Source organism: Brachyistius frenatus, unplaced genomic scaffold (assembly GCF_029030835.1).
Source record: "Brachyistius frenatus isolate BFR_SWC_R1_liver_20210118 unplaced genomic scaffold, ASM2903083v1 Contig_134, whole genome shotgun sequence".
Taxonomy (NCBI): Eukaryota; Metazoa; Chordata; class Actinopteri; family Embiotocidae; genus Brachyistius; species Brachyistius frenatus.
The window spans coordinates 601,444-620,738 of record NW_027210733.1 but is presented as its reverse complement, the minus strand read 5'-3'; the positions used below and the strand labels follow the sequence as shown (position 1 = coordinate 620,738).

At 42.9% G+C, this 19,295-nt stretch overlaps 1 protein-coding gene across 3 annotated transcripts in view; it reads right to left on the bottom strand.

Annotated features, from left to right (window-relative positions):
* The window catches only part of ttyh3a (tweety family member 3a), a 282,548-nt gene that overhangs the window by 3,890 nt on the left and 259,363 nt on the right, over positions 1-19,295 (bottom strand). For 2 of the 3 annotated variants that reach the window (XM_069714706.1, XM_069714707.1), the window contains 13 exons: positions 19,083-19,269; positions 15,977-16,146; positions 13,614-13,725; positions 13,241-13,461; positions 12,176-12,271; positions 11,114-11,186; positions 10,127-10,202; positions 6,747-6,802; positions 5,984-6,076; positions 5,021-5,113; positions 4,134-4,270; positions 2,519-2,692; positions 1,995-2,070 (listed from right to left, as the gene is read on the bottom strand). In XM_069714706.1, the coding sequence (XP_069570807.1) occupies positions 1,995-2,070; positions 2,519-2,692; positions 4,134-4,270; positions 5,021-5,113; positions 5,984-6,076; positions 6,747-6,802; positions 10,127-10,202; positions 11,114-11,186; positions 12,176-12,271; positions 13,241-13,461; positions 13,614-13,725; positions 15,977-16,146; positions 19,083-19,208 (1,503 nt within the window). In that variant the 5' untranslated portion in view covers positions 19,209-19,269. Of the gene's footprint in view, positions 1-269; positions 372-1,994; positions 2,071-2,518; positions 2,693-4,133; positions 4,271-5,020; positions 5,114-5,983; positions 6,077-6,746; positions 6,803-10,126; positions 10,203-11,113; positions 11,187-12,175; positions 12,272-13,240; positions 13,462-13,613; positions 13,726-15,976; positions 16,147-19,082; positions 19,270-19,295 lie in introns of all 3 variants that reach the window. The other variant, XM_069714708.1, reaches the window with a different exon arrangement.

Sequence of the window (19,295 nt, the reverse complement as noted above, 5' to 3'; positions counted from 1 at the left end):
ATGCTGACTTTGTCATTGACTAAAAGGTCAGGGTGAGTCTCAGGGCGTTGCAGCGTCATATGTTCCTCCCTATACATCTGTGGTGCAAAGGGGGGGGGAGGCGGACATGCAGCCCGGGGCCACAGGAAACAAACATCAGGTGAGACACTTAGCAAGAGTCAGGACGGAGGGAGAGTGGGGCAAATAAAGGGAGAGTAGAGCTGGGAGTTTGGGAGGTGGTACAGAGGAGGAACAGGCCAGCAGGTGGAGGAGGCGGGCATGTTTTGTACCTGTTAGCATAGCAGATGAGGTTACCAAAACGATCTTGAACTCTCCGAAGGCTTTAACTGCCAGCAGTGACCGCTGTTACTGTCGGCGGCAGTCAAATACAACTGTATGGATTCGTAAGAAAAAAAAAAAAAAAAAAAAAAAAAAAAAAAAAAAAGAGTATAGAGAAGATGCATGAAGCAGTGTCGAGGTCCAGGCAGACACAGAGACACCAAGGAGAGCAGCATCTCTAGTGGAGGTTCAGGCCAGGTAGGCAGGAGGGAAAAACTGAGGTTGGCTCGTGATACAAACTCTAACATCGTCTCAGCATCTCGTTTCAATTAATCTTTACTTGGGGGGGAGGGGGGGGGAGGCAAAGACTCATAGACTCAGTTCATCACCTGAAAGACGTGTCAGTCCACCAGACAAAGTTCATACAGAAAAACAGCATCACAAATATGTATAGTGCTGCTTGAATAGTGCAATTTGGTGTCATGAATTTTGCCTGATGAAGCTCAGAGGACCAAAACGTCATCGACAAAGTGAGCACAAAGGATGCAGGGTTTTGTTTTTACATTTTTTTTTTTTTTCCAACTGGCATCAAGTAAAAGACAGAAAACAATGTCATGTAAGAGATATATTATGTCAGGTGACTGTTTGACACTTTTTCTGATCCATCCATCAGCTTTACCATCTTATCCTTTTAAGTTCATGGAGGGGGTGGAGCCTATCCAAGCTGATACTGGGTGACAGTTCACCAGTCAATCACAGGGACGAACACACAGGGGCACACAACCACTCATGCTCACATCCACACCTGTGGGAAATATAGTGCCGCCAAACAACCATCTGTCAAAACTTTAATGATCCACAGAGGGGAATAAAATGTTTTTGCTTCCCTTCCATAACAAAAGGTCAAGTACAGCACGACCAGAGCTGGGAGAGATAAGGAGGGTTGAGGCTCAGAAACAAGAGCTCTATACAAACAATGACCTTTAAATTCTAAAAGGCTTGTCCCTGTTCTTAAATTTCTGTTTCTCTGGCTTGTGAGGAAATAATAAGGTCTACTTATTAAGCACAGTGATATGAAATAGGGACCACAGTTTAGTGTAGTTAATTATTGCACTTTCACAGCAGGAACTTTTCCAGAACCTTTTGCCGAACTCAGGAACTAAACCTAATGGTTTCTGGTGGTTAAACCAAAGTTAGACTTTGTCGTCTGCTGAAACAGCTTTTAAAAACAAGAGAGTGTGCGAACAAGCCGAGCACTTGAGTGGGCGAGAGAAAAGGAGCTGCGGTTTAGAGAGGGAGGGAGGTGCAATGAAGAAACAAACCAACTAAAGTTAAACAGAACAATTTGCTAATAGTTTCCCCGCTGTTATCTTCTAAAGTACAAATAAACAACCAATAAACAGTCAGTGGATCAGCGGCTGTGGAGACAGACGCTCGGCAGTTTTCAGTCCCTTTCCACCTTTTTACGTCCACTTTTAATTAATTCATATCAATATTAACAATACGACACTGCCATTGTTCATTTGAATCCATCATCAGTCTAGTTTCTTAATCCTGATGTTTCTTCTGATACGGTGGGAACCCGTTCTAGTTTAGTTCCTGAGTTTAGTCTCTGTGGTTCCAAAGAGCCTGAAATTATATTTTTTGGCCAGTAATGACTGAAAGTCAGTCCCTCAACAAAAGGCTGCCAAATGACCCAGAGGTGTTCCTACAGTTGTGGGAAGTGAAACACTTACCGATGGGGGAGGAGACTCTCGTCCTATCAGAGGCGTGTTTTCACAGCGCGAGTTCTGGAAGTTGGCGTTTTGGGCCCTGTTGAATAAAACACACAGTGAGATCAAACACAAGCACAGTGTCCGTCCCAAAACACTGTTTTTGCTGGTATGAAACAATATACTGCACTCAATGAAACTCTTGCAAGTCAATTACCGAGGCTTTACAATACAGAGCCAGAAGCTGAGGGATAACCCCCCCCCCCCCCACATACACTGAGCTTCAATCATGAGTCAGAGCGGTTTGGGTTTCACAGGCATCACAGCTGGAAAGCAACAGCTGCATCTGCTGCACACAACATGACTTTCTATAGGAGAACTCAGCTTCTCCCTGGGGACGTGTGAACTGGCTCCTGAGCACATGAAGTGTCTGATATCGGCCTAAAATGTGCAGAAGTCGAAACTAATAAATGATCTCCCACTTCTGCCTTTATTTAAGTGCAGCCTTGTATTGAAATCCACAGCGGTTTGTCGCAGTGGCGTCTTACATGTACTCTGTGACGGGGGCATTGCTGACGGTGTGGGCTGCAGCAGGAATGGAGGTCTCGCTGCCGTAGCTGCTGCCACAGCTGTACAGGCTGGGCATGTGGACCCGGTACAGGTTGTCATGGTTCTGTCTTCCTCCGTGGCTCAGAGACTCGTCCTCGCTGTCCTCGTCGCTCCTGCAAGCAACACACGCCGCTGTAAAACCCACCACCAGAGGGAACCCCTGTTCCATCTTACTGGATGACAAAGGAGGATAAAAATGCCACGTGGTCACGTTTTTTTTTTTTTTTTTCTTTTTCATTTATCCTCAGTCACGTTTTGATTCAATCTCACCACTGCCTCAGGGGAGAAAACAAGAATTATCTGCTGTTTGAGGCAAAGACGAAAATAAGAATCATCAGCCGTTTGAAGCAAAGAAGATGCAGTTTTCCACAGACTTTCATGGAACTGAACAAAAACTGGAAAAACTAATATATGCAATTTCTACTAATTTTGTATGAGCACAATAAACATTTGTAACCATCAAATAAAAGCAGTGAAATTCTTCTTCAGAAAAACATTGTGATTTCATCTGCTTCTTTTCAAACAACAAAACTGCAAGACAACAACGATGCACTGACCATAGTCTGTCAAAACACAGCAACAATGACACCGACACCACGGAGCCTGTCTCCCTCTAGTGTTCATGGCAGCAACAGGCTTTTTGCCTTCATAACTAATGCATGACATCACGGAATCACAAAGAGTGCCCTACACAATAGGTTCATTCATATCGGCATAGTAAGTGCCGTGTTAATTCATTGATATTAATAGCAGTTTTGAAACCTTTGAAAACAAAACCTAAATCTTGATAATAGCTTTGGAGTTCAAGCCGTAATTCCAGATGGGGTAAAATAATTAGCTGGAAAGCATCATTACAACAGTGTAACGGAACAAGCCTAGCAGGGACCACTGAGAAAAACAGACTGGCGGTGTGTAAGCCTTTGCTTCCCGACAGGAAGCCCCAGCTGAGATCAAACTGATGAACATGCCCCCCAACGATAAGGAGGGATCAGTTAATTATGTGGAGCAGCTGAGCCGACGGCTGTGGCTGGGAAAACCGCTTCGCTCCTAGCTGTCCTGCGAACCTTATCAGCTGCTAATAGGACAAAGAAATCAGAACGATTTCACCCTTCTGCTGCGCAAAAACGACACCAGCTCAGCCAGTGGTCATGATAGATTTAGGCCAACGTGGCACAATTAGGCGGGATAACTGGAAGTAATCTTTTTGAGGACGCAGCTGTAGCCTTCTGGACTCGTCCTTGTGGTAAACACAACCGGTCTTTGAGCCGCAAACAAACATAAGTCTTACACAAAAAGAATAATGTTTCCATGTACGTTTTTTTGTTGTTGTTTTTTTCCTCAATCACTTTGCTTCGTTCCAATGCCGTGTAAAGATATGAGGGTTAGAAGGAAATGCTATGAAACCATTCATAATTAATGGGCTTTTCCTCTTAAATTATTTCTTACTGTATACACGGTCCTGAATATAAACTCGGCTTAAAAGCATTTGCGCCGCTTCCTGCGTGGCTGTGAGGTGGAGCGTGTGTTACCGTGCGAGGACAGTGGCTGTCTTACCGCTTGCCCCGCCAGTTGTGAGGCACGCTGCAAACAATCGAGGTGAACATGAGAGCGGTGATGAAGGAGAAGAGCAGCAGGTAGATGAGGCCTTCCAGTCCGTCATAACACAGTCCCGTCATAGCCTGGACGTAGTCCTGCGACAAAGGGAGGGGACACTTTGATTGCCGAAGTTACAGAGAGATCAGTTCACAATCTAACGTGGAGGATTTTTTTTTTCAACAAATGGAAGAGGGAAAGCGCAAAATGAAAAGCAGAGGTTGAAAAGGGTCTTTAAAATGCATCCACTGTGATTTCTCATTTAAAGTAGGTCAAACCGATGAGCTCACAGTTGGCAAACGAGAGGGAGAGCGGTGCATTTCTACCTCGATTGTGAAAAGAAGGACTTCCTTCTACATGATTATGACTGACAATTTCCATTCTGCATGCGCTGCACAGCAGAGAAAGACTCTGTGTTCTGCTGAAGACATATCTACTTTTCATGAAATAATTGTGGCGCTAACAGGGTAGCTGTTCAAGAGGGGAGGCAGACAAGAAAGCAACAAGAAAGTGCTACAGTTGCATGTGTGCACTTGGAATTTGGAAGCGACTGAGGGCCAATCCTCCGGAGCACAGCGAAAGCCAAGTACTTGTCATTCGGCCAGTTTCATAAATGGTACACAGCCAGCAGTAGTTGGACAAGAACTTGCATACAGGAAGGAAAATGCAATTCATGGTGACAGGTGTAGTCAGCTGCACAAGCACAAAAGACGGGCTGCTTTATACAACTAAGCTGCACTACAAAGATGTCACAACAAATCATTCCCACTGGCCCTTTTTTCCATCAGACATTGAGCCACCCTACAGTAACAATGTCTCAGTTTGTAAGTCTTCTCGTCCCTGCTCACCATGTGCAGGCTGCGACAGTCCACCAGCGCAGTGAGCTGATGCAGGCTGATCTCTGTGGTGTTCAGTATCCCCTGGATCTCCTCCAAACTTCCCTGAAAAATCAATGATGGAAATCACATCATTTACAATGTCGAAAACGGCTTAACTTGAAATCCTGCCCAGGGCACTTTGCAAACTGGGATGTCACAACCAAGTGAAACAAAGAAAGTGGAAAAACAAAAGAAATCAGTGCAATTCTTATGGTCTACATGACAAAAATAAAACTAAAGTAAGACTCCTTAATGGTTTAAACACTCCTGAATGAGATGATATGAACAAGTGGAAAATAAAAGCATGAGAAAAGTAAACCAATTTTTTTCTTGTGGTGATTAATTCACTGATTGGCCATTCATAAAACATTCAACAGGGATGCGTCTTTCATCAATATACAGCAGTACACAGCGGCTAGAGCCGAAAAAGCAGATTTTAATGTATAATACATTTTAATGGACCATCTGCCTTTTTTTTTTTTTTTTTTTTTTTTCTTCTAGTTCCCGTTTCAGCTCTGGCAGAAAATACATTGACATAAAATCTGATTGACTGATAAAAAAAATAAAAATAAAATAAAAAAAAAGTTTCCACAACCTCAGCAAATTTCTCTGCGTGGGTATGTGAAGTGAAATATGCCTCTCTGTGTTCCCAATGTCAGCTCTCATTTAAGCCTCTGTCAACACAGTGTAAGGACCAACTCTGGACAATACCGCAGCGCTGTATTGACAAGGGCCAGTGAAAGCCTAATGCAGCTAAATGGACAATAATGCAGGTCCAGGGTGGGCTGTCAGCAGACCTCTGTGTGGACAGGTGCACTTCACTTATCTGCAGGTCGGCCTGGTCCCATTCACTGGGATACTTTGTCCTCACAAGCGGTTACGGCCACCCTGTAATGTGTTATTTCTAGTATATTGACGGGGCTGGAAACATACCTTGGTTTGCTTATATTCTCTGGTGGCAGAGCGTAGCAGTTCAGACACATCGTCCTGCATCTCCACTAACGCTTTGTGGCTCCCGGAAAGCTTCTGAAAAAAAAAAATGAGAGTAAAAAAAAAAAAAGAAAAGTATGAATACTATAGCAGCCCAGCGCATCTGAAAAGATTTTCCATTTTTTAAAACCAGGACCAGAAGCCTTTAGTTGTCACCTGCTTTTGTAGTCATGTGGGCGTCTTATGAAATCACGCTGACAGTTTGTAGATATGAGCTTAGAAGGCTTATATATTGTATGTATAGCTTCCTTTTCTTTACAGCAGGACTAACAATAGATGCCTGAACTTCAGCAGCACTCAGAAGTTGTAATTTATTCATGTGGTTTAAAAGACAACATGTCGGTAGAATCCATGAAAGCAAACCATAGATTCGCAGTAAAAGTGGCGTTCTACTTCTGTATATCTCTCGAGTCGAACACGTGCACTTTGAAGCGGACACGTATATCGCCATCGGCACGGAAAAGCTGCTCGGCATCAGTTTCCCTGCTGGCAGAATGGGAAGCTTTGTACTGTACACCATCGGAAAACATTCCCTCTTTGAGGCAATGGGCGTGACTCATCGTGCCCACTTGCATTCTTACTAATTACAAAGCCATACATCATGCAGGGAACATGTCTGTAATATTGTGTCTGCTGAGATCGGTCCGTTATAAGCATGACATGGTTTGATTTAACGTGTAAACAAATGTAATGATACATAACAAACCTGCTGGAAGGGGTTGGTTTGTTCCAAACTGCAACCAACGTAGTACTTCAGGATTTCTGAGAGAGAGAGAGAGAGAGAGACAGGGGGAACACAACAGGAAACGTTCACATGAAGGGCTGCAACTGAAACAATCCTTTTTATTATGAAATAATCTGATGATTACCGTGTCTACTCAATTAATTGTTCAGTCTATGAAAATGTTGCAACTACTCGGAGCCCAACATAATGACGTGAAAGCGCTTGTGCTATTCAAACAACAGGCCAGAAACACACACACACACACACAAAAAAAAATCCAACTTAATATCATATATGACAAAGAAAAGCAGGGAATTCCTACAAATCCCGTTCTAACCAGCTGTCACGAATACCCGACTTGATTGCGTCAAAGAACTGAGTCTGGAAATGGTCTGATTGCTGTTCATTGTGTTTATGGACTGTGTCTGTCTGCTGTTCTGTGCAGAGCAGGAACTGTACAGTGGGTATTTTGTTGTTGCTGAAAACAGCTGCCTGTTGCAGCTGAAAACAATATGCAATCTAAGTGGACAGCGCGAACCAGACTTATAAAAGTTGTACGTGGAATCTTTACTATAAAGCTCTGTGAAGCCACGCTGCATTTTCAAGTGATGATTCTCTGGTTCAACACGGCAGGAAAGTGCTTTCACACTTTCACACTTTCACATTGTTTCCATGCTGTCGTTTGATATGTTATCATAAGAACAATTTCTTATAGCCACTTAAAAAAACAAACAAAAAACAGTTATGTCTTTTAACTCTGGTATCTCTTATTTTGTGTGTCATTTTGTTCACGGGCCCCGAATCACTGGTTAAAGTCACTACTGTTTTTTTTTTTTTTTTTTCATTTTATGTTCTTGCTCTGTCATCTTGTGTTTCCTGCTGCCTCATCAGAGACACTGCTGCTGTAGATGTGCACCTGTGGAGCTAATCCCGCGCTCCGAGGTGAAATGTTCCAAAAGAATAAAGTTCACACGCGCTGTAATAGTATGAATGAATGTGTTTCTCACTTGCGGGCGCAACGCTTGAGCATAAACAGAAAACGTAGTCAATGAGAGGCTCATGTATAACCCTTCTTACTGCGCGCAGCCTCCTGGAAAACAACACATCAGAGAAGTTGCATCATCTCTGGAGCTATTGTTAAATTTACAGCATGACCAAACTTGGAGGGTGCCCGCATTACACCATGGACCAAAGAAGATTGGAATTAAGGTTTTGGACTTTCACGTGCTTTTACTAGCCACTTCAGTTGGTTGAATCTCAAGGCAGCGAGAAGGAGTCGATGAGAAATCCTTCATATGTGAGCGGGTGACTCACAAAGCAAAGCTGTACGGCAACGTCCACAAATACAAGCTGTGAGAACACCACCACGGACCTGACACATGGTGTTAGTGACGTACAAGCTCACTGCTGTGTTGGGGAGCTTTTTTCTTTTTTCCACACACAGCTGAGCCGGAGAGGAGGATTTCCGGTATCATAAAAGTACATATCGCTCCCACAAATACACCCACACACACAGAAATATCAGGAAGAGCATGTTTCCTGATGTCTGAGGATGAAGCTACTGATGCCTCATCGTGGGATCAGTTTATGTGTCATTCGGTATCAGCTGTGCTGACAAGCAACATTAAAAATAAAATTGCTGACAGTATACAATAATATATAACTCAATTGTAACCTAAATGATGAAACAAAAATAGATTTCAGGAGGGAGTTTCATGCATGTTGGCAATTTTCCACAAGGCAGAAAAAGAAAAATTAATTGTGTTCATGATTGATTGATGAATCATCAGAACAAAGGACGAGACAGTTTATGATCAGATTGTTTGACCAGTGAGCAGCTGCACCAGCCTACAGTCACAATATACTGCAGCTTGTTTATTGGGCAGCGATTTTGGCTTCAAGTCATCGCACCAGATTGGATTTTTGGCAGTCAGAACAAATGCAGTTCTAACACCTGATCTATCAGTATTTCGTTATCAGAGGTTTTCCAAACATGGATAAACTGCAGGCTACCAAACTGAACCAGCAAATATGCACGAGAGAAATCAACCTACTCCAAGCATGCCGAGTGAACAGATTCATAGATGGAGTTGTATTGATTGAGTTACAGTTTTTGACTTCGAAAAATCGTCATCATTTGTAAAGCATCAGAGCGACAGAGACACAATAGGACAAACTGCACAGATTAAATTCCGCTCTCTGTTTGGACTCAGACCCAAACATCTGACAATGAGGAGAAAGCAGAGGAATACAAATTAACAGTGATGGATGTTAAAATGATGCATGTTCAGTAAAAATATAAGAGCCATCGAGGGGAGGAAACCAATAAATCCAGTGTCGTAAAAACACACTTTGTGGTACCCAGAGATTTCTCAGGATTAATTTCAGGACGGCAAAATATACTGGAAGGGAATCTCAAAGGCTGATGTGGGGGAAAGTACGACTAACCGAAAGGTAAAATAAAACAGTGTCTTGCGTTCTTTACTCTGAGCTATGCCTAAAAATGAATTTGCAATAGCACCATAATAGCAAAAGATTCTTCAAGATTATTTGAACTGCTAAACAGTTAATATGTGCTTAAAGAAAGACCCCCCCCCCCCACACACACACACACCAGCCTCGGGGCCAAATACAGTGTTAGAGCGGCAGCATAATACAGCTCAGTGCTGTAAGTCAGCGCTCATTGTACAGATTAACAACAACACTGCGTTTACAGCTGATGTCCTGATTCCTGCCTCAGAGCTGGGCTAGCTTCTATTCAACAATCACCATATTTCAAAGACGAGAGTGGGAAAAGACACGTTTTGGTGAGTTGATGTTGAAAAAGAACACCATGTGAGCAAAGAGTCCTCCGTGGTGTTTTTATTTCTGAGCACCATCCTCTCAATTCATTTTTACAAGGACTTAGGAGGGATGCAGGAAATATATTGTGTCTCTGATCCTCTGCTCCACTGCTCTTATCTCCCTCATACACTCTGCTTCACACCCACACCCCAGGCACTCTAGGTTTGTTTTTTTCTCTCTTTCACGCATCCCATCATGGGACAGATTGGGCAATTACTAAAATGAGACGTGTTAGAGAGGCTTCTGTGCTGCTTAATAAGGCCGCCCGTTGACCTTTTGACCTCGCTGCAGATGTGGCAGTCATTTTTAGAGGCTTTTTTTAAATTTTCTTTTTAAATGGGCTGTGGACAAGACCAAGCCCGGCCCTTTTGAACAATGTCGTCTCGCCGCTGCACAATAATCACCAGGACGGGAAATTAAACAATTCAAGCTCAATAGAATTTGAGATGACTGATATTCACCAGTTTAAAGAGCTGATTGAATCTTTACCACGCGGTGCTTATTGAAAGGAATCGTACCTTGATTGACGACTCCATACTGGTGCGCCACTTTGGTGACGTACGTATCGGGAGCAACACAAAAGTCGCTGGAGGTCTAGAAAAACAGGAGAATAAAAATACAGCTGCAGTGACATTTCTGTTACATTCTCAAGTCAAACAACTTCACAAACACAACAGTACCATCATCTTTGATCTAATGTGCGGGTAATTGATTGTGGCTTTAAAAAGGAACAATGTGACAGGCTGCCTCAATCGCAGCTGAGAGCAATCATACACACACACACACACACACACGCATAAAAAATATTAAGCACATTTTAGGTGTGAGCGGGCTGACTCATCTGCAGGGGAGGAAATCCTCCACACGGATATTTAATTTGCATAAATAAAGATTAGCATTCATTGACATTTTTCATCCTCCTGGAAAATATTCTTAAAAATGTCTATTTGAATTAAGTCATAAAAAAAACAATCAACAGAAATTCTGCATTTATTCTGGATTAAGCCGTTTTTGTATCCTCCACGAGGCTGCCAAATTTGCTGATTTCTCCTTCTGCGCAATAGAGCTGCAATCTTATGGCTACAATGCTAATCCCAGTTCTTTTGCTCGTGATCGGAGGTCTTAATCACCATCATTAGTGGTGGAGATTTCGAGAAAAAGCTGAGTGACCAGAGAAATAAACAAATCTGTTCACCGGAACACACGTCTGCATCAAATATGACACCTGTGAAACTTAATTAGTACAACCAGTAATTGCAGTTTCAACCAAAGGCTTCCTGTACTGTATTGCATCCCAAAGGTGTTTTATTTCTATGGTCACTCACTGTATAATACTTCACATTTTGCCGAGACTCTTTAACTTATTAGGCGAAATGAATTGCTGCTTCGCAGCCACATCCCGCAGACACTGGCTGTGCCCACAAAAACCGTATTATCCAATTACAGGCGATGAAGTGTGCCGCTCTACCTGGAAAACAGGATCATGCCCGGATGGAGACACTTACCGCAGAGACGGCCAACTCCAGCCCCAGAGAGATCCAGCTGATTACCAGAGCCACAACACCAAACAAGCACACCCTGAGGAGAGCCAGAGGATTTGTGAGGACAACCTCTAATCAGCGGTGTCGTAACATTCACATGTGTGACAACAAGGTTACGAGCTTGATTATTTAGTGGGAAGTGTAGAGTGTAAAGCCAAGTGGACTCGATTTCTTGTTTAATCTCCAAACTGCAACTGTTGTTGGTTGGACAAAACAAGACAAGACTTTGGGCTGTGGGAAATTGTGATGATTGTCGTTTTCTGATTATAACACTATTAGGAAATACTTGCATACAAATAATCTGCAGAATTATCTGTATTTAAAACAATTTTTTCTGACTTAATCTTCAGAACAGAAGGAGGGAAGACGATGGAGCTCAGAAACAGAGTAAGGCAGATTACATAAATGATTCGATTTAGATGCAGCAAAATACTGATGTGCTCGAAAACATGTTGAAAAAGGAAAAAAACAAACTGAATGACCATACATGAATGTAGGCTATCATTACTTTGAGTGCAGCTTACTATGTGCAGCTTAACTCATGTCATATTTGGCATTGAGACGCTTTTTTTTGCCTGAATCCGCCAGCGCTGGATAAGATGATTAAAAGTGCCCAGAACTAAATGATAAGAAGGGTTACGCTCGTGTCATTTCCTTTGGAGGACTTTGCAGAAGTAACAGTATTGCATTTAATGTCCGTGATGCGTAAAAAGTCTATAAAATATAAAATAAAAAGACAGTAACTAACAAAATAAGGACAAACCTCTCCAATTAAGTATGTCATAAAGTGTCATTAGTAATTATCAAAATACCGATCTGATCATGATGATTATGCGAAATGAATTGTGACCGGGCTGAAACTTTATAGAGCGTGAATTTATCCTGACTAAACTGTGATGACAAAGTGGCCCTGATGAGTTGGGGAACTCGAGTGCAGTAATTGGCTCTCAGCTAAAATTATTTTCTGCTGGCAGAATTGTTTTCCCTCAAGTGTTGTTGTGACCGTAATCTGGTGATGAGACTCACCCTATAAGTGTTCCCTTGGAGTTGCGAATGAGGCCAAAGAGCACCAGAAGGCAGATGAGGACGTCAAACAGTAGCAGCGACATGTAGCCCAACCACCTGTGAAGGCAAATGTCATTATCAACGAATGGCCGAGAGCAGCACTGCAAACCGTCGCTCAGTGAAGAAAGGAGGAGTCACATTGATCTCAGCTTTTACAGCTTTGTTGTATAACATTCTAACGTGCATAAAAAAAATGACAATTAAGAGGACAGGTTTATGCTTTTTAAAGTCCGTGTTAAAATAACACTGAAGCCTATTACTACAGCAGGCTGGCTGTAATCATTCCTTAATCAATAATCCCTTCTTAACGCTCAGTACGTCCAATGTCAGTGATGAAGGGCCACATCCACAATCACTGTTGCGTGCAAAAATACGTTCTAAGTTTATGTGACTTCATCAGTCTTTTTGTTTTCAGACTATTGTTGTGAGACAGACAGCGAACCTATTCATTAAATATAGTTCGTTGACTTAACTCACAATGCAAACCCCCCAATTTGTGTCACTTCTGGAAACTCCATAAAAATAAAAAACAATCACTGCGAGTCATTCGGTCTGCAGTCTCACTGGCATATTTATGATATAAGGCTTACATGTAAGCAAACTCAACGCAGCCCAGAGGGACTACTGTCTTCAATATAATCTAACAAACTTGGAAACTCAAGGCAGGCTTGAGATTTCTGGCAACTCAGCGACCCATTGATGTGCTGAATAAGAACGAGTAATTACTTGTTGTCTGTGTCACCTCTACTTCCTGCTTTAGATTCACTAAGACGTGTTAATGCAGAAACACATCCAACAGAGCAGCAGCGGCACAACATTGTCTCACTTGGTAAGACACTTTTAAAGCTTTCAACCATATATGAGCAACAGTCCAAGGTGTGTCTGCATAAAAACTTGAATAAAGAGATGTAGCATTAGAAAAAGAAAAGTCATAGTCAATCTTTCTGCGATGCTCGCATGCTTTTTAACACTGCTGCTGCTGTCATCGCCATTATTAGTGAATGGACTCCACTATTACAGTCTTACCTGTACCAGTCGAACAGCTCAATGTTGACAGCCAACTCTTCCAGGGAGATGCTCGTGTTGTCCCAGAAGGGAATCTCCACCATCTGTCTGACCAGCTCATCCAGCTGGCCCTGCAGCTTTTGGATGATGGACAGGTAGTCCGCATGCTGCGCGTACTGGGCCTCAAGCTGTTGCAGATCGTCATCGACTGTCTGGTTCAATGAGGATGTGCTGTCAAATACCTAGAGTCAACACAGGGCCAAACTCGGTCAGGATGGAGCTCGGAGACGGAGAGAGAAGGGGGATGCCCTCCAGAGCTCTAAAGAAACCAGGGATGCTCATGGCAGAAGGAGCCATGAATTATTTAAAATGTCGGTATAATTCGTGGTCTTACCAGATTCTGCATCCCAGTGATTGTGCGGTTAGCATGGCGGAGGGAATACGTCAGCCGGTTCACTCCATCACAAGTCTCGCCGTTCCCATAGAAACCGACAGCAATGCCAGCGCTGAGGGGAGACAAAAGGAAGGGAGGGGAGACAGGGTGGTGAGGAAGAGGGATTAGCTAAAAAGACAGCGAGAAGACAGAAGTGAGCGAGTGAGGGGGGGGGGACAGCTAGGCAGGGAGAGAGGCGTGTGAACTCGATATTAACCCTGTCACTTCAGACCCCGGTCAACAGGCTCCTTTCAGCTGCAGCAGAAAGACCCCATACAGAACCATGGAAACACAGAGGAATGGACCAGCTATTCCCAAAACCCCACACTACGGCTGACAAAGGCTGTACTGAGGCAGGAGAGCAGCTCTCATTCGCACAGACAGGCCTAAAGTTTGCAGAAAAACAGCTCTGGCAACTGCATGGGCAACGGTTTCAAAAGGTGCATCAATAAATACCAAAAATATTCACAATTAATTGCTTGGAATTCACTCTAGTCACAGTAATATTGATATTTTTCTCCCCTTATTTCAGTGACAGAAATAAAGTCGAAGAAAGGCTCAGCACCGATATCTCTTCCTGCTTTGCAGCGGCTGGTCTTCTTGGTAACTCCCATCCTATGCCAGAGAGGATTTTATCAAGTGGAATGATGATAAATGAATCACTTCAAGCTCAGTCTGACAGTGTTCAGCAAACAGCACTCAGTGAATCAATGGGTTTCCCCCTCTTCCTGGAGGCCTGCTAATCTCTTCCTCTCGCACTCTGCAGTGTGAAAAAGGTGAACAGGAGCAGCTCCACCGCAAAAAACAAACCAAACTTCCCGCTGTGACGTGAGCCTGTGGAAAGTCCACACTGCTCTTGAGTATTTGGGGAAAAAAGCTGAGAAAACATTAAAAAGTCAAAATAAACCCTTTTTCTTTAAGTGGTGAGGTGCTCGGAGCAGCGATGTTGAGCACACACTCGCTGTCCATGAAAAAAAAAAAAAAAAAAAAAAGCAAAGCAAAGCACAGAAATTGTCTGATCCCTCCAACTTAGTTTTTCCCTGCTTTCACCAAAACACTTGTGCGTGGGTACGTACGAGCGCACGCACACACGCACACAGACACAGACACAGATACAGATACAGTGATTGTAATGCAGTTCTTGTACTCATCAGGTCCCCGAGCTCTTTGTGCTACCCTGAATCAACTGTGATGGCTCTCCGGTGGCCCATCAACCAGAGCAGCAAAACAGGAAGTTAATACTGCGCTCAAGGACAGAAAGCATGAGCAGATGGTAAATTCTCACACTGTCTTCTTTATAAAACAAACATAACATAAAGCAGAAGCCAATCTGTATATAGAATTCATATTGGGCCTGAAGTATGCAGACGAACAGATATGAATTCCTGCAACACAACTGTTCTTTCCCAGCTGGAGGTTTTTTTTGTGATCCAAAATACATGAGTATGCAGCAGTTTTATTTGAAGACTATGAGGCAGTTTAGACTTATTTGGTAAACTATGTAAAAAAAAAATGTGGAGGCCATCTGTGGGTGAGAGTCCTGCCTTAGATGTTCAGTTTAAGGTAATAAAGTCCAATTGGGTTTATCACTGAAAATTTGATAGAATAAAATGTGATATATTTTGACCTGGGATCTTTTTGTGTTGTGGTGAGGTCATATGATGTCTCTGCAAGCACATATTTCTGATTTGGTTATTTAATTTAAAAATACTGGTTGGTGGGGGGATGAACAAAATTACAAAACGGTGAGGATTGATTGAATTCTTAACTACCGTTTTATCTTTATTACAAAGTTCCTGAAGGGGTTGGTGGTTGGTTGGGTGTGTTCAGGACAACAAAAGGGCAGACAGCTTCAGAAGAGCTCTTGCCTCCCAAAAATTATTGTTATCAGTGTTGACCATGTAATTCACATTTTCAGCTAATAATAGTCAGCTGTTGGCAGAGGTCTTGCTTCTTTTATGTCTGCATCTCTAGTGTCAACAATACAAGTGGTAATGCCGCCTGCACAAAACGCTTACAGTGTGCGTCTTTAAGATCATCCCTGAGATACAGTTCCCTCAATCTCTTTGTTGATTCACTGGCAAGAAAACCAAAACACAACCTTCCAGGGAATATAAACCCTGCAGGAGACTTGTGGACAAATAATTCAGCGTGCATGTGGTGAAATCTAAACACTCAAAACATCAGGAGGAGTTTATACATCCTGATATCATGAGAAAATGAATCATGGCCAGTGTTTTAAATGAAAAGGACGTGTCACCAAGCTTGGGGATCTGAACTCGGGGACTGAATCATCACCACCGCAATCCTGTGTATAGGCTCACCTGCAGACGAGTGTAGCGATGATGACACACCAGGCTGTGCAGCAGCAGTCGTCATTAGGCTGCTCCTCATTTTTGTTCCGCCGGCAGCACAGACAAATGGAGTAGAAGAGCAGGAAGAGGAGGTCCAGAGCCAGACAGGCAAGAGCCACACCTCCCAGCAACAGGATGGACTGTTAGACAAAAGAACAGCGTTATGGGAACTTCATTGCTTTTTACTGCTTTTCACGGCAACAACAATGGAGATAATGAGTCCCACAGCGGGGAACCACACAGATAGACTCAAGAACTGCACTCCGAATATGTTACTTTCTTATCCGCCTACAACCATTTTTGTGATCTTTGCTGTGGGCACTTTTGTCGAAACACATCTGAATTTTGTCCTTAATTACCCTGAAAGTAAGTTTTGTGCACAAGTGAGATTGTCCTGGAACATCAGAAGAGAACATCTTTAAAACCAGCTGCCCCACTTTCCCTGTTATTTGATGAAGCTCTAAACAGTCTGTTCATTTAACGAATACAAATAAAGAGCTAATTGTGGACTTGATCGCCACAAGAGAAATGCAAAAAAGTAAAATGCTCATTTGAAGTGAGAGAATTACACAAACGCAGAGTGGAAAGTAAAGAGATAAATAGTCTCTGATCAACTCTAAAAGGAAAACATATAATCGTCTTCATATAAACCATTGTGATCACTATACCACACCGCCGGTATTTCAAAGCTAGCAGTATATACAGTGATGGTGAAACTGCTCAGCTACCAGCAGAGCTTCATATGTAGGTCAGACAGAGGGCCTCTGCGTTCACTGTACACTCCTGAGGATTCATGGCTAGAGGGGAGGGGAGAGGAGGGGTGGGATAAGGGGGATCGGGGGGGGGGGGGGGCAGATTTTCATCCACTTTTGTTTTGTGAAAACCCCAGTGTTGTTCTATTTGTTCAGTTTCTTCAACAATGCAGTGAATGACACACCCCGATATCCTTCACACGACAGTGAGTGAACCCAATCTCCACTGGACAAGTGAACAGGGCCCAAACCAAAGCCTCAACCACACAGTATTTGGTGAGACGATGATACACAGAAATGACAGTCATAATGCATATTCATTTTGGTGCGTCACTTCCATAACATCTGTGGAAAGTGTAAAAGTGATAAATTCAAAGGCAGTCGAGCTTGCGTCATGAGGACGTAGCGTCATAGTGAGCAGCACTAACAGCTCAGCCATCTGGACAAGTCAAGACTTCCCCCGAAGCCTAAATGGGAGCTCAGCATTGACAATAATTAGCAGCCTGTGAACACAGAAGGTTAATAATTGTGATTTATAAGCTGGCCCAATGATGACCTCTTGTGCATTGCTGTTGTCAAGATAAATCTGGGAAAGGAGTGTGTGAGATAATATGATCAGACAGCTGGATTACCTCTGCATTACTCTAGTCAATTCCTGCTTAATATCCTCATAAATGTTATTTTACACTGAACTTCTAGCTGTGCACACTGGGTGCCAAACACACACACAGCTGCAGCCATTATCTAGCTAATGAACCCTTCCTGTATCCGACCAGAAAAAAGCACCCAATAGTATGTCAGAGAGCTGGACTATAACAACCATGTGGTGGTACAATCATGCCCTTTTTCACCAAATTAACTTAAATGCCACGTTATATTCTTCAAAAAGCTCATTTTGTCTGAAATACAGTCCATCCTTCCCACTAAATCAGGAATTACGTAAAGAAAGCCGACAGCAAATATCCGACACCTACACGTTAGTCTAAGCAAAACAAGGATGTGGGTCTTTTTACATCTTGGATGCCTTTCATTTTCACAACTGAACGCCCACACAAGATTTAGCACATCGCCATAAACTGCAGTTGCATGTCTGGAACATCTTCCTGTTTTTCAGGAAACATGATTCACTTCTCGATTTTTACAAATTCACGGAAAAAGGGAAACTGAGTTATCTTGTGACTGTGATTGCAAAAAAAAATCCCCCCCGTGTCTGCAGATTTTTCACTTGTGTTCATGCCTACCCTTTATGTTACTGCCTCTTCCTTAAATAGTCTGAAACCAACATGGTAAACACATACAGACTTCCTTTTAAAAGCCACAAAAGATTCAGTAATGACGCATTTTCAAACAGGAGAGACGTAAACAAGGTCCATAGCTTCTAATACTGCTGGTACATTTACCTCTTTACTGTCAAAATAAAGAAAAGCTCGCCATCTTCATACCAGACAACACAAAGTTCACCATAAAGTTGGATGAGCTGTTTCCGCATAATTTAAGGTGACTCAGTAAGACCCAACTTCTGACAGCATAGCTTTCACAGACGCTCAAAGATTTCTCTTTGTTGAACATGAATCCAAAATGAAGGCAATGTAAACCTAAGTTAATGCTGTGCCATCTGACACTGAAGACAATCACTCTTCTAAAAGAAAAACAAAACAAAACCCTGCACCACAACAAAGGATGGCAGATCAAAAGATGAAGCAGCACTCGGCCAAAGATTCTATTTAATATTAACCATGCGAACAAATGGCATGCTGCTCTCCCCTCCCCCAGTCTCAGGCTGTGCACAGTCCTCCTTGATCCTTGCCACCACTTAAACCTCCTAAATTTGGGGTGTTTCAGTAGGTTTATTTTTTGCCAAGGCAAATCAGAGCCTCAACGCCCCTCCTCGGTGAAACAAACAGTGATTACGAGTGGATTGTGAGGGGAAAATAACATGTGAGGGAAATGTTGACGTAGGTCAGTTAAGGTGTCTTGGATCACATTATACACAGTGCCAGCAGACCTGAGAGGCTGGGAGAGTTTCAAGACACCGACATGACGGCTACACACAGATGGTGGCTTGGATCTAAAAAAAAAAAAAAAGGTGAAGAGTGCAGACAGGTGCAGACAAGTCAGCTGTCACCAATAAAACTAATTAAAAAAAAATATATATATCTTAAATTTAAGGGCTGCAGACCTGGACTGATTGCACACAAGCCCTGCTCATTAAGTTTAGTTTGAACTCAACAATGATACTGAAACAACCATTTGATGTTATCCTACCCTTGCTCTCGGTATGTCTGGGAATCCCAAATAAAAATAAAAATAGGGTTAATATTTACCTGTTGATATGTCCAGTCCTCGGGTCGGAAATCACTGGTCGTCTGCTCGAATTTGAAGTTGAAATGTGGGAGTCTGTGCAGCAGGTTCACCCACCACGGTGGAGAGTAGCTGACCACCGCTGCCATGGCGAGTAGAGGTCAACCGAGATCCCCACTCAGCAGAGAAGCGAGAGAGGATGCTTTTAAACTGTAAAACAGGCAAAAAGGGGGAAA